The sequence below is a fragment of the Trypanosoma cruzi genome, genomic scaffold (assembly GCF_000209065.1).
Source record: "Trypanosoma cruzi strain CL Brener 1047053517129 genomic scaffold, whole genome shotgun sequence".
Lineage (NCBI taxonomy): Eukaryota > Euglenozoa > Kinetoplastea > Trypanosomatida > Trypanosomatidae > Trypanosoma > Trypanosoma cruzi.
Window position 1 is genome coordinate 134259 of NW_001849547.1, and position 21543 is coordinate 155801.

The 21543-nt window shown below is 48.1% G+C and overlaps 8 protein-coding genes across 8 annotated transcripts, besides 58 other annotated features; all 8 read left to right on the forward strand.

Moving 5' to 3' along the window:
- On the forward strand, positions 1-1026 carry Tc00.1047053509027.10 (DNA photolyase, putative; the record flags this gene model as incomplete). Its single annotated transcript, XM_805314.1, has 1 exon — positions 1-1026. A coding segment is annotated over one exon (1026 nt), but the record flags the coding sequence as incomplete, so codon positions are not given.
- Positions 1-21543: a sequence feature (heterozygous, non-Esmeraldo-like haplotype).
- Positions 1169-1217: a microsatellite.
- Tc00.1047053509027.20 (ankyrin repeat protein, putative) lies at positions 1315-1788 on the forward strand (the record flags this gene model as incomplete). The annotated part of the gene is made up of 1 exon (XM_805315.1): positions 1315-1788. The coding sequence occupies one exon, from the start codon at positions 1315-1317 to the stop codon at positions 1786-1788; it is 474 nt and encodes a 157-aa protein (XP_810408.1).
- Positions 1968-1995: a sequence feature (AT_rich).
- Positions 3006-3764, forward strand: Tc00.1047053509027.24 (hypothetical protein, conserved; the record flags this gene model as incomplete). Its single annotated transcript, XM_805321.1, has 1 exon — positions 3006-3764. One exon carries the CDS (start codon positions 3006-3008, stop codon positions 3762-3764), a length of 759 nt encoding a protein of 252 aa, XP_810414.1.
- Positions 4130-4182: a microsatellite.
- Positions 4211-5440, forward strand: Tc00.1047053509027.30 (hypothetical protein, conserved; the record flags this gene model as incomplete). Its single annotated transcript, XM_805316.1, has 1 exon — positions 4211-5440. One exon carries the CDS (start codon positions 4211-4213, stop codon positions 5438-5440), a length of 1230 nt encoding a protein of 409 aa, XP_810409.1.
- Positions 5474-5495: a sequence feature (AT_rich).
- Positions 5547-5585: a microsatellite.
- Positions 5770-9552, forward strand: Tc00.1047053509027.40 (hypothetical protein, conserved; the record flags this gene model as incomplete). The annotated part of the gene is made up of 1 exon (XM_805317.1): positions 5770-9552. One exon carries the CDS (start codon positions 5770-5772, stop codon positions 9550-9552), a length of 3783 nt encoding a protein of 1260 aa, XP_810410.1.
- Positions 6514-6583: a sequence feature (GA-rich).
- Positions 8236-8263: a sequence feature (GC_rich).
- Positions 9481-9509: a microsatellite.
- Positions 9510-9541: a microsatellite.
- Positions 9604-9663: a sequence feature (T-rich).
- Positions 9822-9856: a sequence feature (CT-rich).
- Positions 9884-9917: a microsatellite.
- Positions 10051-10086: a sequence feature (T-rich).
- Positions 10226-10248: a sequence feature (AT_rich).
- Positions 10312-10338: a microsatellite.
- Positions 10367-10410: a sequence feature (G-rich).
- Tc00.1047053509027.50 (hypothetical protein, conserved) lies at positions 10463-12067 on the forward strand (the record flags this gene model as incomplete). Its single annotated transcript, XM_805318.1, has 1 exon — positions 10463-12067. The coding sequence occupies one exon, from the start codon at positions 10463-10465 to the stop codon at positions 12065-12067; it is 1605 nt and encodes a 534-aa protein (XP_810411.1).
- Positions 12135-12159: a sequence feature (AT_rich).
- Positions 12179-12225: a sequence feature (GA-rich).
- Positions 12352-12389: a sequence feature (A-rich).
- Positions 12431-12473: a microsatellite.
- Positions 12524-12579: a sequence feature (GA-rich).
- Positions 12596-12627: a microsatellite.
- Positions 12681-12706: a microsatellite.
- Positions 12888-12932: a microsatellite.
- Positions 13109-13145: a sequence feature (AT_rich).
- Positions 13231-13253: a microsatellite.
- Positions 13321-13370: a microsatellite.
- Positions 13417-13487: a microsatellite.
- Positions 13812-13832: a microsatellite.
- Positions 14040-14064: a microsatellite.
- Positions 14162-14198: a microsatellite.
- Positions 14200-14259: a sequence feature (T-rich).
- Positions 14343-14367: a microsatellite.
- Positions 14473-14500: a microsatellite.
- Positions 15029-15081: a microsatellite.
- Tc00.1047053509027.60 (protein kinase, putative) lies at positions 15096-16562 on the forward strand (the record flags this gene model as incomplete). Its single annotated transcript, XM_805319.1, has 1 exon — positions 15096-16562. The coding sequence occupies one exon, from the start codon at positions 15096-15098 to the stop codon at positions 16560-16562; it is 1467 nt and encodes a 488-aa protein (XP_810412.1).
- Positions 15372-15400: a microsatellite.
- Positions 16806-16832: a microsatellite.
- Positions 17031-17055: a microsatellite.
- Positions 17226-17286: a sequence feature (GA-rich).
- Positions 17341-17397: a sequence feature (GA-rich).
- Positions 17718-17740: a microsatellite.
- Positions 17898-17968: a sequence feature (T-rich).
- Positions 18067-18093: a microsatellite.
- Positions 18122-18149: a microsatellite.
- Positions 18257-18279: a microsatellite.
- Positions 18343-18373: a microsatellite.
- Positions 18390-18417: a sequence feature (AT_rich).
- Positions 18503-18565: a sequence feature (GA-rich).
- Positions 18667-18688: a microsatellite.
- Positions 18778-18797: a microsatellite.
- Positions 18866-18905: a sequence feature (CT-rich).
- Positions 19057-19104: a microsatellite.
- Positions 19388-19414: a microsatellite.
- Positions 19435-19483: a sequence feature (T-rich).
- Positions 19510-20982, forward strand: Tc00.1047053509027.70 (protein kinase, putative; the record flags this gene model as incomplete). Its single annotated transcript, XM_805320.1, has 1 exon — positions 19510-20982. One exon carries the CDS (start codon positions 19510-19512, stop codon positions 20980-20982), a length of 1473 nt encoding a protein of 490 aa, XP_810413.1.
- Positions 21228-21276: a microsatellite.
- Positions 21366-21392: a microsatellite.
- Positions 21422-21451: a sequence feature (AT_rich).

Genomic DNA, 21543 nt, shown 5'->3' on the forward strand with positions numbered 1-21543 from the left:
GTGAAAATGTACTCGCAACGCCTCTCGCGGGTATCGCCGTACCTCTCGAATGGGTCCCTTTCACCGCGACGGTTCTACGAGATGCTGCGGCGTTATGCCACCGAGAATCTGCGGGATAATTTTGTGCAAATGCAATACCGTGAGGCACTCCTCCGGTTGAGTCGACGTGATTATTGGCACTGGATGGGCTTGCGTTACGGGACACTGCTCTTTTTCCCGTATGGCCCACGACCCGAACAAACCGACAACATCCCCGACTGGCGTCATGATGAAAAAATTGTGCAGAAGTGGTGTGCAGGACTCACTGGCGTGCCTTTTGCGGATGCGGCAATGCGGGAACTGTTGACGACTGGTTTTGTTGCCCACGAGGGACGACAGGCGTTGGCCTGGTTGTTGACACGCGGCTATGGACAAGACTGGCGCCTTGGGGCGGAGTGGTTGGAACGCTGCTCGCTCGACTACGATCCGTTTCTCTGTTACGGCAATTTTGCATACTTCAGTGAACTTATCTTGGATGACTTTGGTGAACCAGTGCGCAGTGTTCATTGGCTTGCCCACCACCATGACCAGACAGGCATCTACGTTAAGAAATGGCTCCCGCTGCTAAGTAAGATCCCGCCTGTGTACATTCACAGGCCGCATGTGCTTACGCCGAGGATGCAGGCCATGCACGGTGTGAGACTGGGTAAAACCTACCCGTATCCGCTGAAGTTGTGGGATGGGGCGCAGTACATGTTAGGCAGTGACGAGCTCACGACGTACTTTGACGACTCAAGTGCATGGCATCGGAAGACGAAGAGTGGCGCAGGAGGCCCAGGCCATGCGGAGGCTCTACGCCACGGAAAGGCGATCATGAAGGTCAGAGAATGGAACGCCGCCATCTTGCCAGAGGAGGTTGCCCAACGTCCATGGGCGCATCACCTTCCCGCATCTGCCTTTGAGAGTAGTGAAGACGAGGTGGAAACGCTTCAAATGAGGCAGCGGAACCAAAATCAGCCAACACGACATGGGCAGCTTTCTCTCTGATCGAACGATATTTATTTTGCAGGCAGTTTGGTTTAACGAATGAAGGTCTCTTTCTTTTTCCGTACTTGTGGGTGGGAGAGAGTTTATTTCTGTGAAGCTATTTTCTGTAAATGCATACGTGTATGCCCTGTTTATTCTCCCCTTTGTTTTTTTTTTGTTTGTTGTTGTTTGTTTGCTTGTTTTTTGTTTGTGTCTTCTGCTTAACCTTTTTTTTGTTCCACACCCACACACGCAAATTACCCGCCGCGTGAAGAGCTTCGACCGAGCAAGAGTAGTCCCGTCCACTTCATGCCATATCCGTATATCCTGCAGTGCCGAGAAAGTTCACCAGAGGACGTCATTGTCAAGTACGATGTAGCAGCTACAACCGGAGGAGATCTTACGAGCGTATTCTCTTTGACCTCAAAGCCTGGGAATCACAACATCTTTGTAGCGGCATGTGACGGGGATGTCCCGGCGCTGCGAATGTTTCTTGGACTAGGTGTGGATATTAACGAAATGGGACAACCCAACCCGCAGTACGGCCCTCAGTTTGACCGACGTACGCTCTTTCGTGCCCCGCCGCTCTGTTATGCGGCGGGATATGGACGAGAAAAAGCCGTCGCAGCCCTGTTAGAGGACGGAGCGGACGCTCTGAAGACATCATCGACGGGATTTAAAGCAGTCGATTACGCCAGGCATCGTGGATACACGGCCATTGTGCAAATGCTGGAATCTGCAGAGGAGCGGAAGCGCTCTGACCAGCAGGAGGGCAAGGAATGATAAAGAATCATTTTCTTTTTTTTTTTCCATTCCTTGCGTTCTATGTAAATAATGCACCACTCATTCTTTCTGGATCAAAATTGAGGGGTTAACGGTGAAGGTAAAGAAGGTCTCCACCACCCTCCTTCCAAACAAACAAGGACACACATACACGTTAGTGAGCCAGTTCTGCTGCAATGTTTTTTTTATAATTATTTTTTTTTTTTTGGATTTGTCCTTGTTTTTTGGTGGTTGGCCTTTGGGCGTTGTCGGCTTTGGCATCTCTACTGATGATGCTAATGTTGCGTGGACACAAACTCAGCGGTTGGTCGTTTTGGTTATCGGCATTCAGGCAGCACGTCTGCTTGTTTTCTTGGACATGGTTGCGTGTTTGTGCCGCGTCCTCATTGCTGTTTCTATTTCAATTCCACCTTTTTCTCTTTTTCTCTCTCTCTCCCTCCGTGTATTTTTGTGTGTGTGTGTGCTTGTTTGCTTGGTGGCCTCGTGGCTGCTACTCCGCGAATACGAGCAAGAAAGATGGAGGGGAACTTTTACGTCTCCGGCAGCGTCATTAAGCGTGAGCTGCGCTCGAATTACGGCAAAAACTACACCAAGTGCCGCGAGGAGGCGGTAGCGTACGGTAGATGCATTGAGGCTGGTCAAATTAACCGAAACTTAACGCAGGGACTATGCCACGAGGAGCGGCGGGCACTACGCGTCTGTGTGGATATGCACGGCACGGCGATGAAGCAGCAGCGGCTGACAAAACAATAAACAAAGCGAAGAGGGGCACACAACATGTCTTTGCATGCATGCAATGCGTTGCAAAATTGTCTCTCTGTCCGTGTGAGGAAGTGTTTTTTTCCTGCCGCCGTACATCGAAGAAACTTACGAGCTCCATGGAAACAAGAGGGAGGAGTGACGTGGAGAGCGCAGAAGGCGCATTGGAAGGAGTTGGTCAAAAATATGGGGAATTACTTGGGGAGGGGGGGGGACTTAACAAAAACGAGAAAGGGAGAATCTGAAGCATGCGAAGATTGTATTATTATTATTTTTTTTTGATGGTTTCTATCTTGTTTTTTGTTTTTTTGTGTTAATTTTCTGAGAGGGGGGAACAGGGAAGGTGTTGTTTGCCGCCACCACAGCGGCAAACGTCGACACCAAAGGAGTAGTAGCGGTGGCTGCCTTCTGCCTCTGGGCCTGTGGACTCATTGCATCCCCGTGTGTGTGTGTCCTTTATGTCCGTTGTCGTTACCGCGGCGCGGTGGCTGCCCTTTCGTCAATTCCGTCAATTCCCGTCGGTTTCCTGCACTTCACGCAGTGTGTGGGGCTGCAGCATACGCCTTTTTGGGTACTCCGCCTACGACAGCATACGCAAGCCTCCTAAAAGACGGAAGGGGCCGCATGCATTATTTGCCTCCACCGCAGCAACGGTCAGGAGCAAAAATGATAATGTCCACGAGGGTGGAGTGCACGGAAGCGGTGTTGGCCGCACCCGCCCAACACAGCCGGAGTCGCAACGTTTGCAGGAAGCAAAAAGAACATTTCCAGAGACACTGAGGAGTGGTCGCTACAAGCAGCAGAATACCAAATCACAGCGCCTCTATCAGGGGGCCGCATCTGCAAGTGAATCGGCACCGGATAGGCGCTTCTACCGCAAGGTGGAAGACTACCGAGAGGTGCAGGATGATGATCCGTATGCCGGTGTCTTTAGGGAACACGTGGGAGTAGAGCGGCGGCGGTTGAGGGAGTGGCAGCGGCAGTTTGAGGAGGAAAATGCACATGTTGAGCTGCCATATGAACGGACGAATATCATTGCACGGATCGCACCCAATTGGTTTGTGCGTTACTTTTTGAATTTACGGGATAAGGGGGGTGTAGAACACACCGGTTTTTTGTGGGCATGCGCCTTTGTCACCTTAAGTCTCCTGTGGCTTGTCGGGTACTTTTTTTACACTCCACCGAGTAAGGCGCGCCCAATCGCGGAGCTGCGATGATGACAGCAGTGGAAAGAAGGAATGAAAGGAAGAAACAGTGAAGACATGTCAAAGTAAGTAGCCAACAAGAATGAAAAGTGATGGATACCAATAGTCCCGCGGTGGATCATGAATGGAGGTGTTTATATGCGTATATACACGTCTGTGTTTTGTTTTGTTTTTCTCTCTGTCTGTCTGCATATTTTTTTTTTTTCGCCTTGTGAGCGTCTCTCTGTGTCTGCTCCGTGTGGTGAGGGTGAAAACAGGGGAGACAAACACAAATAAATTAAATAAATAAGCGGTGGGAATAAAAGAAAATTGGGGGGAGGGACGCAAAGACGTGAAGGGAAAACAGTCAAAATAGGCCTGTACGTGTGCGAGCCCCCCTATCTAACCTAGCCATCTATCTATTCGTTTATCTGTATATATATATATATATACGCACCCTATTTCTCCCTTCCTGGTAGATGTCGAGCAACTACACGCTGGCGAGTCAATGTCAACTTAGGCGGGATGAAATGCATGAGCTTCTCGTCCTTGCCACCGCGGTCGCAACAACGTTAGACACCGCCAGTGAAAATGGTGTGGGACCGAAGGAATGCAGCAAACTGGCACTCTGGCGTATGCTGCTCAGTGAGGCACATGTACGAACGCTGATGGTGCACGCATTGGTGCGTGTGTCAGTCCCAAAGAGCAAACAACAGCTGCTTATTCATGGGAACAAATACATGAAGGCAAGCAGTCCGGCGAAGGGTTCCACAGAGGGGCAGCAACATAATTACCGGGTGGGAAAAGTTGTGGCGCTCATACCACGCCCTCGGGCGTCGTCGGATGTCACGAAGACAACAAGTGACGCCCCACCGGCAGGTTCGCTTCTTTCGGACTGGCTGCTGGGTGTTGACTTTGGCGAGGCAACCGAGTTGCTGGGTGCCAAGTACGTCTCCAATGAACCCTTTTCACCCGAGGAACATGCCGTATTTGTGCGCTCATGCCTCTCGACACACACGGACACAACAACGGCATCAGCGCCTATGACGGCTCCAGAGGCGGATGTTGTTGTCCGCAACCTGCATGACATTCGTAAGTATGTCACCGCAGTGGTGGAAGAACGAAGTGGCAAAGCAGCGGCTGCCGTGTCAGCTGTTGGGGGAATTAAACGCCTCCGCGATGAAGCGGCTGCGGCACTGGGAAAAGAAGAAGATGGCAACCGCCACAAGAAGGAAGATGACGAGGATGAGGAGGAGACTCTCACTCGAGCGCAGCTACTGGCGGAACGCGCGCGGCATCGCGAGGAGCGACACCGGTGGGAGGCGCTCCTTGACGAACAGCAGCGACATTTGAGTGGCCTGCGCCAGTTGCTGAATAGCAAGAATGGGGAGATTCAACGAGTGCTGCATGCCCAGCGGCAGGCGGAGGCGGCGCACAGGGCTGAGATGGAGCAATGGAAGGTAAAGATGGAGGAACAGGGGCAGACGATCCGGCGAAGCGAGCGGATGCTTGCTGACGAGCGTGAGGTGCAGAAGGAAAACCGCGAGAAGACGGAGAAGTTAGTTGCGCAGCTCAAGAAACTCGCGGAACAAACTCGGAGGTTTAAGGAGGTGTCAGACACAGTGGCGGATTGGCTGCGTCTGGGCACAAAACAACCAGAGGAGGTACTGGTGGCTCTGAAGAGAAAACTGGCAGAATCGCCGAATTGATGGAAGGCCTCATCTTCTTCCATTTGTTCTTTGTTTTATATATATATATATATATGTACTGATGGTGGTACTGGTTGTGGTGTTGATTATTTGGTTTTTTGTCACAGTGTATTTGTATGTATGTATGTGTGTTTGTGTGTGTGTGGGCAAGTGGACTTGTTGTTGTTTTTGTTGTTCCCAGCAATACGGACGACATCCTCTTTGTTTTTCTTTGTTGTTGGTTTTCTTCTCTCTGCCGCGTGTGGGCGTGTGCGTCGGCTTTTGTGCACATGGAGTCATCCGTTGAAAAAGTTGTGCAGGGGTAAAGGTCTCATTTTAGCGGCGGCTGCATGGCGGATCGAGCCGTCGTTATTTTTCTTTTTGCGCAAGAGAAGTTGCTGTTCCGCTACCCTATCTGCAACCCTTTTACCCTCGATGCCAACAGCCAAAACACGACAGTCCCCGGCACTCATACGAAGACGCACGGAAAATCCTCTGCCGTCGCTGTGGACACAACCACCGACAACACCATCACTGCCACAGCCGCTTTACATGCAAAAACAACAAAAACCGAAGCGTCACAGCAGCAGAAACAACAAAAACAACAGCCTTCTACTGCTGCTCCAGCAGGTGTGGGCGTGCGGCACAAACCCCGTAACACGAAGCGATTGCACCCAACCCCAAAAACGACGACAGCCGACTCCAAACAGCTCTCAGACAACGACGGTGATGGCGCGGCAAAATCTTCAATTACAACCCCAACGGCCTTGTTTTTGACGGACAAACCACCGCGTGCCGGGCGTAGGAGTAGCAACAACAAGAAGGGTATTAGTAGCCGTAGTAGCAGTAGCAGTGCAAGCGGAGCAAAGGAAGATGATGGGACGTGTGTCGGAGTGCAAACACCGGTTCTCGTCCACCTTCTGCGTGCGAGATTCTCGAGTTGCACGACGATTCAGTTTGCCGGGGGGACGTTTCTCATTTACCCGTTGCTTCCGAGCAGCGTCAACTCTCGTCGTCTTGAGGCATCGGAGGCAATGCGTTCCCACAACTTTGCTGCGGAGGATATCCTTGTTGACATGGCTCATAATGACGGCGACGACGAGAACAACGAGGAGGACGAGGGAGGGAAAGAGGAGGATGAAGAGGAAGAGGGAAAAAGAAGGAAAGTGCGGGCCAATGATCCGTCAGTCTCCTTGTCTCAGGGTGTTGTGCTGGTTGTTGCCATGAGTCAACCTGACCGCGAAGATGGTGCCATTGCAAATCTTTTGCAGATATTTATGAATATTCTTGTTCGAGAAGAGCTGCGCTCGAAATACGTCACGGACCAGGTGCTGCGGATGGAACATCGGATACATGCATGGGAAATGGGAAGTGACGGTGACGGCAACGACGCTAGTGCCGTCAAGCATGATGCATCACCTTGCCATGGTCTTCGCGGGGGGAAACGCCTATCCACATCGAATATGTTTGCGGCGCTGTTGAAGGATGCCGAGTTATCGCTCTGTAAAGAGATTTCTCTTCTTGCGCAGCATATAACCGCCGCCAAAATTAACGGCAAGAAAGATGATGGTACTGTGGTCCCAGCATTTTTCCCAGCTACTCACCCACCTCATGCCCAACGAGGTGGTGTCGGAAACACCGGCAGCAACAAGCAGAAGAATATTAGTAATATTGGTAATAGCATCAGCAGTGGTGGTGGGAGTAATAATAGCAGTGGGAATGTTTCCAGTGCGGCCTCAAACCAGGGTGGGGCGCCGGAGCTTTTAGTCCGTGGATTATACAGTGTACCCGTGGCATCTATTTTGGGGCACCGCAGGCCTGTACCGTACCATGCGTCAGCCTACGTGAGGCAAAATCCGAACTACATTATGACACTAGAAGATCCATGTTTTGTTGAACGTTTGGCAAAACCGTACATTGAGGCTGTTGGCTGGCGTGCGTCACAGTTGCTGCCTCTGAGTACCATACACACGGTCCTAGGGACTCTCCCCCTTCCCTGGCGCGTCGGTGGGTTGTACCGTGCTCTGGAACTGAGTTTGACAGGGGCCATACATCAGCGTCAAGGGATGAAACAGCAACAGCAACTGAGCTTATCAGCTGGGAGCAATAGCAATCTTCGCTTAGGGTGGGTAAGAACGGAAGAAAGCTTTACAATGGAGGGCAGTAATGCCTTTTCACTCGAGGATCAAAACTCTAGATTAGACTGCGATGCTCTTGTTGTAGAGGCGGTGGAGTTCCTTCGCTTGAGTGGGGTGCTGGCGATAGATGCTGAGATATCAGTTGTATTCACACATGGTGATCTTCTTCCCGAGGCAGGTATTGCACGCTGGTCAGGTCAGAAGAAGTGCAGAGCCGATGCATCATGTCCATTGCCTGCTATGAAGATTCCACCGACAACAACAAATATGCCCTCCCATCAGGATCATTCGCTTCTGAAACCAAAACCCCCGCTGCCAGTGGCCCCCGCGTCCATGATAGGGTTGCTGGTGTTTGAGGCAATGCAGTCGTCAGGCATCACCGCTCCAGGCAGCAGTGGTGATTTGAAATCCCCTTTATTTAGTAGCGATGATTTTGCGGAAGCGTCTGTGTCAGTGCAAACCCTTACGATGATGGCATCAACCTCTTCATCCCCTCCCGTGTTTCCTTCGAATAACATGGGTGGAAGTGATATTCCCCAGTTGGAGGTGTATTGTGCCTGGGGAAATGCGTGTACCATATGCGAGGAGTTAGCCTCCACACCGTATGCTTGGCGGGTCGGCAACTCGCCTGTTCGTTTGTCCTTTCCGTTTCTCGCTCCTGCCGTTGCGGATGCCGCAGCCCGGCGCGGCCGGCAGGGCGCCCGCCTGATTGACCCCGAGTGCTGTAGGTTGATGGCGGATCAACGACCGTGGTTCACACGTCCCAGCAAGTTTGCAACGCCGGCGGCTCTGGCCGACGATTCGCCGGTGCAAGTGTACCGTCACCTTACACGAGGATACGGTGAAGGTGCAGGGCGAAAAGTGAAGGGCGCCATGGAGGACAATGACGGTCGGTCGATTGTTTGTTGCGCGGCAGAGTTGGGGGGATACACGAAGCAGAACATACCGACAAACAATGAGAAGTTCACGGCCATCACGCCTGGCGGCATACCGGCCATGGCGCGAGAATGGTTGGCTAAAAATTGCAGCGCTATCGGGAGCCGACTTGCGGAGGCGCTGAAGCAGAGACAGGACTTGGAGGAACATGCCAAGAAACTGACGGAGCAACGCCGCGCGGCTGTGGCTGCGGCTGCTGGCGGAGAAACGACAGCTGTTTTTACAAGTGCAAGTGGCAGCAATAGTAGAGCGCAGTATTCCCTATCGGCAACTCAACGCTACCACAAGCGGGTTTCTTGCTCACCGAAGTCTGTGCCTGGTATCACAGGGGTAGTTCTCCCGCTCTCTCCAATTTCCCTTACCCCCTCTCATGAATCGTCCTCATCGTTTCGCCATCACCGTCTTGCTGGAGATGGTCACGTTTGCACCGTCACACGTCTGATCAGTACTGAGCGTGTTGTTCCATTTGAGGCGCTCATGCAGTTTGTATTTCACCACGCCGTTGCGCTACTGTGGGGGAAGCCGGGTATTGGTGTGGAAACGTTGTTGTATTTGCTGGAGTGCAATCTTCGTCGACTACGGCCTTTTTTGGTACACTACGCGTACATTCAGCAACTGACGAACGCCACTGGTATTTCAAGTGATACCGCGTCATGCTCATCTGCACAGCTGGTGCGGTCTGTCTCTACACATTCTGGTCTGAATTCTTTGAACGCCTTCCAGGCCCATCCGTCCTCCCTTTCAAAGAGTAACATACGAGACAGGGAAAAGGGGAAGAAAAAGAGTAAAAAGGAGGAGGAGGCCCTATCGGATCTAGAACAGCAATTGCTAGATTCATACGCTGTATTCACAGAACTTTCGCTTATGGATTTGTTGAAGAAGTTAAATGGGATGACAGTTGAGGTGGTACCAACGCGTCTGCTGCTACACACCGTTGTGAATGCCTTTGCAGATGTACTGCTCATAGGGAGAGGTCATAATGCTGGGAGTAGCAGTAGTAGCAGTAATAGTAATAGTGATGATGATGATGATGATGATGATGATGATGCTGTTGGATAACGTGGTTGACGTCTCTACCCTCTTGTGTGATGGATCCTGGTCTTGAAATGCTTCATTTATTTTTTATTTTTATTTTACCTTTTTTTTTCTTTTTGTAACATATTTTTGTTTACAAATTGGTTGCTGTTTCCCTTGATGCCCAACACCTCTTATTTGATTAATTGATTGATTTATTTATTATGCTTACCCGCGAATTCTCTTTCTTTCTATTTCTCCTGTTTGCCTCTTTAGTGCGGGTGTGTTAGGTCTTGTTCTGCCTGCCCGTAGGCTCTGCCTTTTTCTTTTTCTTTTTTTCTTTTTTTCTCAGCCGGGGCCTTTTGGGAAAAGGCGGAAAAAAAAAAAAAAAAAACAGAAGGAAAAAAGAAGGCGGGAGAGGAGGACGGAGTGGAAAACAAGAGCGGAGGGGTTGGGGGGAAAACAAAAAAAAAAAAAAAGGGGGGGGGGGGAAGAGAAGGAGGGTGAAGAAAGAGTGCACGGCGCCCTGCACTCACCCGACCCTTCTTTTTTTTCTCTCTCTCTCTTTTCTTTTCTTTTTAAAAGGATCCCTTCCCTTCCTTCGCCTCCTTCTCCCAATTCCTTCACCACCACAACCCCACGAGGTAAGAGGCGGAAAAGAAGTAGAGCCTTCTTCTTTGTTTCGTTAAAATAAATATTTATAAAGAAGGTAGAAGAGAAAAAATAAAATAAAATTTTTTTCTTTGTTAAAAAGGCCCAATACACGAAAAAGAAGGGAAGGGAGTAGAAGCAAAAAAAAGGCGCATTATTATTATTATTATTATCATCATTTAAAAGTGACAGTCACAACAAGGGTAGTAGAGAGAGAGAGAGGGGGAAAGGGGAGGGAGGGGGAGGGGGGGGTGAGTTTTTGTGGTGTTAGTAGTGTTGGTACGACGCAAATAAAACAACAAGAATGGAGCACGTTAGGGGGGAGACGGTAGTTGCGGGTCTCTGTATTGGGATGTGGATAGTGGCTACCGCCGTCTGCTTATCTCGCACCCCTTTTTTGCTGGAAGATCGTCATCATCCCCTTGCGTCACCGTTAGTAACGGTCAAGGTTACCATTCTTATTTTGCTGGCTTTTTGGGCTTTGTGTTACGCAGGGTTAGGAGAATTTGATTTACTCTTTTCGGATGCACCCTGGCGTATTGTACCGGCCTGTATTTTTCACCTGATTGTAGTACAATTTCTGCGGCCAATGGCCGTGATTCTTTTCTGCATTGTTATTTCTACACCAGCAACATCTTCACAGGGTTTGGTTCGTGTCAATTCAAAACAGGCAGTCTCATCACACAATCGACGTTCAGATCGCGTAGCGACAATGCAAGTGGATGCGGAAAGAAAGTTCCATGCGCCATACCTGCACCGAGAGGAGTTGGGCGATGTTGACTATCGGAACGCCTACTCGGAAGCAGAGGAAGACGATTCAGAAGGGCATATGCCGGAAAAAAGTAGCGTGGGAAGAGGTTTTGCAAATACGACCAATTCATTTTCTTTGTCTATACTCAATCCAATTAAACTGGACCTTGACTACGGTGTCAAAAATACAACCCCCTCTACGAATTGCAACAGTATTCGCTTGTCGCAGCGCAGTCCGACTATCCACAAGCTAGGGGCATTGAGTAACTTCGTCAAAGCTGACAGCATACGGCCTTCGCCAGGGGATTGGGAACCGTGTAAGGTGCAGTGTCAGCTGGATGGATGTCTACAAGGGGAAAGTAGTGGTAGCGAAAATGTAAAACATGAGCCAGTTCCTTTAGGGCAGGCACCCGATGAAAATGAAGGTCAAGGTGTTCAAATTGGTTTGGACAGCGGCAATATTTATTTTGACTGTAAACAGCGTTGTTGTCGTGTCGCTGTTTATATTGGCTACTGGCTGGTTGGCATTCCCCCTCCTGGAGATCGTGTAGGCTCGGAGGGAAATGCCATGGAAGTGTGGTCTCGTCTTTTATTGTGGCGCGTCGCACTACGCTTTCGGTCTATTCTTCCCGTGTGGTTTTTCTCTGTTTCGCTTAGCTGCGTATTTGTATCGTTTTTGTTAACGGAAGAGGTGCGTGGTTGTCTGGAACGCACTTCAGAGACGGCTGTGTGTAGAACCCCTGGTATGGATTCCGTCTCCCCGCCACGGTTGTATCTTCCACGCTCTATCAGCATCATTGAACTCGTGGACAACGCACTTTTACTCGTCCTGTGGGTGGTGTGTGGTCTGGAATGCCTTAGCCACATTGGCAATCTTATAACAAAGCAGAGATTTGTACGAACATACATTGTGGGTGTGTTACTGCTTGTACTACATACGATATATGACTCTGTGGAGCTGTTTGATGAACTTCGGTACAATGGACTGGTGGCTGTGGTGTTGATCTCTTTAAGGAATGTGTGCGATGCCGTTTTGGTCATGCTGCTTGCTTTGCGTTTGGGTAGCGGAAATAAGCAGATGCCGCGGTGGTACAGTTTCCTTGCGTCGTGTTGGCAAGGTGCCTCTGGGAACTTGTCTGAGAACATGCAAGGGAAGTAACCGATGAGAGAAGGAAGAAAAAAAGGGCTATAGCAGCAGCAGCAGCAGGAAGAAGAAGAAGAAAAAGAATTATTATTATATTATATAATAATGAAGGAGGAGAAGTGTGTGAAGAAAGAAGGATAGAAAGGAAGACAGAAAGACAGACAGAGAGAGAGTTTCGGAAGAAAAGAACGGCTTTTGTTGTTGGTTTGTTTGTTTTTTTTTTTTTTTTGTGTGTGTGTGTGTGCGCTTACGATGTATGATGTACGGATGGTGGCAAGCCAAGCCGACGCGGATGGTGTAAAGGAAGAAAAGAAGGGTAAAAAAAAAAAAAAAAAAAGCCATTCTCCCCTCTCCCTCTCTCCCCCTCTGTGATACTTGTATATACATACATATATATACATATATATTATATATTATATATTATTTGTTGTATATTATATACACATTCGAATTGTGCGTGTTTCTTAGAGTGAAAAATAAAAAATAAAATAAAATAAATGATGATGATGAAGAAGAAGAAGAAGAAGGGACATATTTTACATTTTATTATTATTATTATTATTATTATTATTGTTTATGAAGATGAAGCGGAAGAAAAAGAAACGGACCGTTGTGAAAACACAGATATATATAATATAATATAATATATATATATGCACTTAACCTCTGCCTTGGGAAAGAACGAGGTTGTATGCAATGTATCTATCTATCTATATGTATGTATGTATTTACATGTGAAGGGGGGAGGAGGGAGAGAAGGAGTGAATGAATGAAAGCCAAACAAAATCAACTTATGTATGGGGTTTTTTGTTGTTGTTGTTGTCCATCTTTATTATTATTTATTTATTTATTTATTATTTATTTATTATTATTATTTATTAAGTCAGTGTTTAGAGTGTTGTAAAGTGATGATTGTTCCAAGTGGAAGCTGAAGGATGCGCTTATCGTCTTATTTCTCTATCTATCCGTGTCTATGTTTGCGTAGGTTTATAAATATACGGAAGGATGGCTGATCTGTGCATTGTTGCTGGTATTAAATAAAAATTTGCGTTAACCAAAAAAAAAAAAAGAAGAATATTTATATTTATATTTACTTACATGCTGGGCTACGATAATGAGCGTATTTTATTCTAATTTTGTTTTTGTTTTTTTATTATTATGATGATGATGATGATGACGTTGGTTGGTTGGTTGGTTGGTTTTCTTCTTTTTTTTTTTTTTTTTGTTTTCCTCTGTGCGTGGGTTTCTATTGACCGCTTTCCTTTTTTTGTGTGTGTGTGTTTTTTTGTTTTTTGCGTGTGTGTGTGTGTGTGTGTGTCTTTTTGTCTGTGGGAAAGAAAAAGGAATAAAACCAGACACCCACAACATATATATGTGTACATCTCTTTTATTTTGTTTATGTGTACATAAAATATATATAAATATATAAATATATTGTTCCATGTATGGTTTTGGTTACCGCGTTGTGTTACTGCTAGCATATTTACCCCTGGCCATTTATGCATGTAGAGATTGAGTAAGAAAGGGAGAGAGAAGTCTGAGCGGTTGCAGGTCCAATTTGTTGTTGTTTTTCTTTCCTTTCATTTCTTATTTATTATTTTTGTTTGGAAGTGTACGACTTGTGTGCGTGACTGGCGGTGTGGGGGGGGCGGTGGGGTGTTTTGGGTGCACGGGATGCGGGCCCGGGATCCGCCGCACCGCAGCGTCGCCTCACTCTTTACAGGAATAAAGCCGAAGTGAAAAGAGAGAGACAGAGACAGAGGGGGAGGGGGAGGGGGAGAGACGGCCACCCACCGGGACGTGTGTTCCTCGCTGCTGGTTTGTGCCTGCCTGCTCTCCGAGTTATATTGTAACGACCCACGCCCCTTTTTCTCCGTGTGTATGTGTACTGCCCTGTTGTTGTTGTTTTTGTGTGCGTGATTGATTGAGTGGGTGGGTGGGTGAGAGCTTTGCGTGTTTTTTTCTAGCCTGCAATGCTGGCGAGATGTTGTTTTTGTTTTTTTTTTGTTTTTTGTTATTCCCTTCCCTGTGGGAAGGGAGGGGGGGAATTTTTGAGTGATGGTCGTATGTGCAGGCCGTTGATATTAACAAGTGGTGGATGCCATCACATCTCTGTTTGTCTCTCTCTCTCTTTCTCTCCCTCTCTATTTTCTTCTTTTTCCTTTTCATTTTTCTTTTTTTCTTTTTTCTTCTTTCTTTTTTTTTTTCCCCCTTTCCGTGTGTGTATGTGGGTGGGGTGGGGAAGGTGTGGACGATGGGTTTATACTCCCATGTATCCCACGCCCGCACGTATATATATATATATATATATATATGCCTGTGTGAGTTCAGAGAGGGGAAGGGGTCTGTACAGACTCACACACACGCACACACACCGTTAACACCGACATAAGTGTACCTCGTAATTTACATGTCTTTCCTTTTTTTTTTTTTGTTTTGTTTTGTTTTTTCCACCCCCCTCACCCTTCTATTATTCACTTTTGTCTGCCTTCCTTCTGCGCACACACACACATATATATATATATATATGTTGATACTTCTTTCTTCTGGATTTCTGGTACGAGGTGTCGAGACGGAAGGAAGTGCCAGCAACAACAACAAGAAGAAGAAGGGGAAGAGGTCTTTTACATCACATTCTTAGAGGGCCGTTTCCTGTTTTTTGGTAGAGTACGGAAGGGGAGGTTTTTTGAGAAATTCGAATAACAGCCGCCGAGTCCAGTAACAGGTGTCAACAAGGAAAGAGAAGCAAATATAGGCAGCATCAACCACGTTTAGAATACATCTTGGAGGCCGCTAGTTTTAGAGTTTATAGCGGCCATAATTTATTGGTTTATTTTATCTTATTTACGGTTGCGTTGACTCGCAGGCCCTTCCCCTCACTTTCCTTTCACCTTTTCCGCTTTAACGGGTATTTTATTGGCATTTGGCAGCGGTACTGGCAAGCCACAAATTAGATCTTCTCCCGTGACCATCAATTTATTATTACTATTACTATTATTATTATTATTATTATTGTTATTACTATTGTTGCTGTTGGTTCTCCATGGACAGTCTGGCGGGGAACTTAGGTGCGGCTCGTACTGGAATCCAGCAGTATACAGTCGGCCAGGCAAATGTGGCGTCTGGCAACGGCGGCAAGGCACTCAACAGTGCCCGCTCCACCATGACAACAAGCCAATCCACAAACAGTGCCCGTCGCTCAGGCAGTAAGCGGGACCGCGAAACCGCCACCTCCACAGACATCACAAGGACGAAGTCTCAATATGGGGAGGTCACGAAGAAACAGGCCACGGCTACCACCACCACCACCAGCACCAACACAACAACAACAACAACAACAACAACAACGGCGACCGCTGGTGGGGCCAACCGAATAGTAGAAGTACTGCCTCTACCAAAGAAGAAGAAGGTTACGTACGCTCTTCCCAACCAAAGCCGGGAGGAAGGCCACTTTTACGTGGTTCTTGGGGAGGACATTGATGTGTCGACGCAGCGCTTCAAGATACTCTCGATGCTGGGCGAGGGCACCTTCGGCAAGGTGGTGGAGGCATGGGATCGCAAGCGCAAGGAGTACTGCGCGGTCAAAATTGTGCGCAATGTGCCCAAGTACACACGTGACGCGAAGATTGAGATTCAGTTCATGGAGAAGGTGCGCCAGGCGGATGCCGACGACCGCTTCTCGCTGATGAAGATTCAGCGCTACTTCCAGAACGAGACGGGCCACATGTGCATTGTGATGCCAAAGTACGGTCCGTGCCTGCTGGACTGGATCATGAAGCACGGCGCCCTCAGCCACCGCCACCTAGCGCAGATCATCTTCCAGGCGGGCACGGCGCTGGACTACTTCCACACGGAGCTGCGTCTGATGCACACCGACCTGAAGCCGGAAAATATGCTGCTGGAAACCAGCGAAACGGTGATAGACCCCGTCACGCGCAAGGCGACGCCGCCCGACCCGTGCCGCATCCGCATCTGCGACCTCGGCGGGTGCTGCGACGAGCGCCACAGCCGCACGGCGATCGTGTCGACGCGCCACTACCGCAGCCCCGAGGTGGTGCTGGGCCTCGGGTGGATGTACTCGACGGACATGTGGTCGATGGGCTGCATCATCTACGAGCTCTACACCGGCAAGCTGCTGTACGACACGCACGACAACCTCGAGCACCTGCACCTGATGGAGAAGACGCTTGGCCGCCTGCCGCAGGAATGGGCAGGGCGCTGCGGCACGGAGGAGGCGCGCCAGCTGTACAACTCCGTCGCGCAGCTGCGTCCCTGCACGGACCCGAAGCACCTCGCCCGCATCGCCCGGGCACGACCGGTGCGTGAGGTTATTTCGGACAAGCTGCTGTGCGATCTTATCTATGGCCTACTGCATTACGACCGCCAGAAGCGGCTGACCGCGCGGCAAATGACGACGCATCAGTACGTGCTGAAGTACTACCCGGAATGCCGCCAGCACCCCAACTACCCCGACAACCGCCCAAGCCTCCGCCCCACCCCGCTTATGTGAGTTGTGACGTGGACTTTGTGTCGTGATCACATATTTATTCTGCGTAGATAACTTGAGGGTGGAAGGGGAGGCATTGGTGTAATAGAGTCTCTCTCCCTCTGTTTGTGTGTTTGTGTATGATTTTCTTGGTTTTTTTTTTTTTTTTTTTGGAGGTGGGGAGTGATTTATTCCGCGTTTTTTACGGAAATTTAGAAAGCTAAGAGAAGAAAAAAAAGGAAAGGAACTGACATGTTCTTTTACCCCTTTTTTTCTTCTTTTTTTTTTTTTTTTGACATTGCGTCATTAAACCGCATAGATTTTTGCAATGGATCACTTCCCTCTTCTTTTTTCCTTCGGTTCTTATAGCATGGGTGTATGTGTGTCTATCAGCCATCACGTATGCGTGTGGCATTTCATCCCGCCTCTCCCGCCTATTCACGCAGACGTGTTATTTGATGAGAACTATTGGCACCTGTTGTTGGTTTTTGTGTGGTGGTGGTGGTGGTGGTGGTGGCATGCCGTTACACAATACGCAGAAGTTTATGTATTGTATCTACGTCATTACCGTAATACATGTGTGTGTCCTTTTTTTTATTTGTTTGTTTGTTTTTAATATTTATATTTGATTTGATTGGACATGCCTGTATTGGCTCCATTAACCTGTAGCATCCGCAGTAGCGTTCCAGAGGAAGAAGAAGAAGGAGGAGGAGGAGGAGAAAGAAAAAAAGAAGAAAAAAAAAAAAAAACAAGAAACAAATAAATAAATTGCTGCAATGCAATGAGGAGTTTGTCTTTCTCTGAAGGAAAAGACATGAAAGAAAGAAAGAAGGAAGGAAACAAGTGTGGAACGAGGGGATAGATTTCATTAGAGGGATGCACACACACATACACATATGCGAAGGGGAACTGATGGCCGTGTCTCTCCTGGAGCATCATGCTTTTATTCCCTCTCTTTTTTTTTTTTGTTTTGGTGGTGGTTGGCCGGTTTTCTTCACTTTGCCTCGTTCATCTTCCGCCCCCCACGTCCACGCATTTTCCCTACCCGCTGCTTGGGCGACCTGTTGAATGTGCCGTGAGGGGAGGGGGGAAGGGAGGGAAAAAGAGGGAAAGTGCGTGTGTGTTTTGCCTGTCTGTTGAGCAGCCGCCATGTATTCATGTGTTGTTGATCGGTTGTTGTTTTCTTTTTTTTTTTTTTTTTTCTCCTCTACCCACCCACACCCTATTATTTTATTTTTTATTAGACGCTTTAGAGATTTGTGTGTTTTGTCATCAATTGACGTTTGTTTGTTTTTTTTTTTTTGTATTTTGTACTGCTGTCACCAAATTTTTTGTCCCTTCCTCTCCCTTTCCCTTTATTTTTCTTTTCTTTTCTTTTTTTTTTTTTTTTTTTTTTGGATTTTCCTTTTCATTTCTTCCCTTTTCTCTTCGTTGTTGTTGTTGTTGCGTTGGGTGAGTGTTGTTGATCCAATCCACTGCGGTCAATGAATGCGTGCCTGTCCGTGTAGGCATTCGTGTAATATACATATGTGTGTGTGTGTGTGCATGTGTGTGTTTTGGTTGCACGCCACGCTGTGCCGCGTAGAGAAGAGAGAGAGAGAGAGAGAGAGATTGGAAGAAGTGAGCATGCAGCGACGATGATTACTCTTATGGGAAGAGAGGGAGGCTTCTCTGTCCATCGGTACGTGTGTGTAATGCATACATGTGTATACATTTCATGTGTGTGTGTGTGTGTGTGTGTTGGTTGCAGGCAGGCATGAGGTGCGGTGGTCACAACACCGAGACATTCCGCTTGGCCTGTTGGGAGAGGGAGAGAGAGAGAGAGAGACGAGAGAAACGGAGATGTAAACGAAAAAAATATATATTATAAAATAAAATAGAAAAAGACACACATGCATTACACACACACATGGCATATATGTTTTATTAATTGTTGATTCATTAGAAAATAGAGCAAAGTAACGGAAGAGAGGAAAGACGCACACAAACAAAAACAAAAAAAAGAAGAAGAAGAAAGGGAGAAGAGGGTGTAGATGGGGGTCCCTGTGGACACACCTGTGTATACGTATATACAAATATATGCATGCATGCATGTAAACAATGAGAGGGAAAAAAAAAAAAAAAAAAAAGAGAGAGAGAGAGAGAGAGAGGGGGGGTGAAAAGAGGGGGAAGGGGAGGGGGGGGAGGTTTATTGCATGCGTTATTGATTTCTGTTCTTCTCATTTTTTATATTTTTTGTTGTGTGTGTGTGTGTGTGTGGCTGTTGGGTGTATTTTGGATGTTAAACATTCATCTCATATCTCCCTTTTGAGGAATTTTGCAATGGACTCCTTCTTTCTTCTCTTCTCTTCTCTCTCTCTCTCTCTCATTTATATATACGTATGTGTACATCGCTGTCTCCATTGTGCCGTTCACTGCGAACTGCCTGACACACAAACACAAACACAAACACACAGAAGAAGAAGAAGAAAAAAAAAAAAAAAGAATAACGAATTTTTAATTAATTAGGAAAATAAAGTTTGTTTTTTTTTTTTTTTTTAGATTTTATTTTTGTTTTTGTTTTTGTAAGAAGAAGAAGAAGGGAAACAAAAGGGGAGGGAAAGGCGGGGTGTAAATTCAAGACGAGCGGCAAGAACAATAAGCAAATAGTGAAGGTAGTGAAGCACCCGCCCACACATACACAGAGAGACACAGAGAGAGAGGAGGCACGTAGGGGTAGAGAGCGTAGTGTGCCGGAAAGTCTGTAGGAGAACCCCACACCTGGAGAAAAAAAAGAAAAAAAAAACATTTTTTCCAATTCTTTTTTTTTTTTTTTAGCGCACGGAGCTGCAAGTAACAATAGTAACAACATTGTTATTATTATTATTATTATTATTGGGCTGATTTTAGCTGTCTGTTTTGTTTGTTTTTTGTTTTTTTTTATTATTTTGTTGTTCTTTATTATTATCGTCCCTTCACGGTTGGTTTTTTAATGGCATCCTTTGCCACACGCTCCGCTGTCTTGTCATCTGCGCAGTGCCTTCTTCCTGCCACGAACATGAACGACAGGTCGTACTACAACTTTGCCGCCAGTGGAAAACAGAAGCCAAAGCCACCAGTCAACACCCTTTCGTCGTCAGCGCCCAAGAAACCAACGCAGGAGAACACCCTTCAATCACGCGAGGAGGAACAGTTTTTTTCACGTCGCTCAGGCAGTAAGCGGGACCGCGAAACCGCCACCTCCACAGACATCACAAGGACGAAGTCTCAAAATAAGGCGGCCGCTCGGAAATCGACCACAACAACACCAACAACGAACGCAGCAGCGGCAGTTGGAGAAACGGCGAAGCAGACAAAGGTGAAGGTGACGTACGTTCTTCCCAACCAAAGCCGGGAGGAAGGCCACTTTTACGTGGTTCTTGGGGAGGACATTGATGTGTCGACGCAGCGCTTCAAGATACTCTCGATGCTGGGCGAGGGCACCTTCGGCAAGGTGGTGGAGGCATGGGATCGCAAGCGCAAGGAGTACTGCGCGGTCAAAATTGTGCGCAATGTGCCCAAGTACACACGTGACGCGAAGATTGAGATTCAGTTCATGGAGAAGGTGCGCCAGGCGGATGCCGACGACCGCTTCTCGCTGATGAAGATTCAGCGCTACTTCCAGAACGAGACGGGCCACATGTGCATTGTGATGCCAAAGTACGGTCCGTGCCTGCTGGACTGGATCATGAAGCACGGCGCCCTCAGCCACCGCCACCTAGCGCAGATCATCTTCCAGGCGGGCACGGCGCTGGACTACTTCCACACGGAGCTGCGTCTGATGCACACCGACCTGAAGCCGGAAAACATGCTGCTGGAAACCAGCGAAACGGTGATAGACCCCGTCACGCGCAAGGCGACGCCGCCCGACCCGTGCCGCATCCGCATCTGCGACCTCGGCGGGTGCTGCGACGAGCGCCACAGCCGCACGGCGATCGTGTCGACGCGCCACTACCGCAGCCCCGAGGTGGTGCTGGGCCTCGGGTGGATGTACTCGACGGACATGTGGTCGATGGGCTGCATCATCTACGAGCTCTACACCGGCAAGCTGCTGTACGACACGCACGACAACCTCGAGCACCTGCACCTGATGGAGAAGACGCTTGGCCGCCTGCCGCAGGAATGGGCAGGGCGCTGCGGCACGGAGGAGGCGCGCCAGCTGTACAACTCCGTCGCGCAGCTGCGTCCCTGCACGGACCCGAAGCACCTCGCCCGCATCGCCCGGGCACGACCGGTGCGTGAGGTTATTTCGGACAAGCTGCTGTGCGATCTTATCTATGGCCTACTGCATTACGACCGCCAGAAGCGGCTGACCGCGCGGCAAATGACGACGCATCAGTACGTGCTGAAGTACTACCCGGAATGCCGCCAGCACCCCAACTACCCCGACAACCGCCCAAGCCTCCGCCCCACCCCGCTTATGTGAGTTGTGAGACTATTACTGTTGCGAAGAGGGAGAAAAACGTGGTAGGGAGGGTATAGCTGATGGGTGATCAAGGTGGTGTCACTCCTGTTTGAGGGACCTCCACGTGCGTGGTGATGGAGGGATGGACTTTTTCCTGTGTGAAGCCATTCCGTATTGGTCACACACACGAACACATCTTTGCGTCTTCGTGTGTGTGTTTTTGTTGTTTTTCTAGAAGTACCGAAATTTTTTGTGCGTTCAGACACATATATATATACATATAAATATATATATATATATATATATATATATATAGACATTGTGGAGATGGTATGTGAAACAGGAGTTTAGAGAGGCTGCTGTGTGAAGGGAGATAGGTGCACAGATGGTTGGCAATGTCTCCTTTTGTTTGTTTGTTTGTTTGTTGTTTGGTTTTCTTTTCTTTTCCCCTCTACCTTTCATATTATATATAATATATATAAATATATTACGTGTGTATTTGTGCGTGCGCGTGTTCTTTTTTTTTTTTTTTCTTTTGTAAGATGGAGAGATTTCCGGGACATTTAAAGCCGCAGAAGGGAG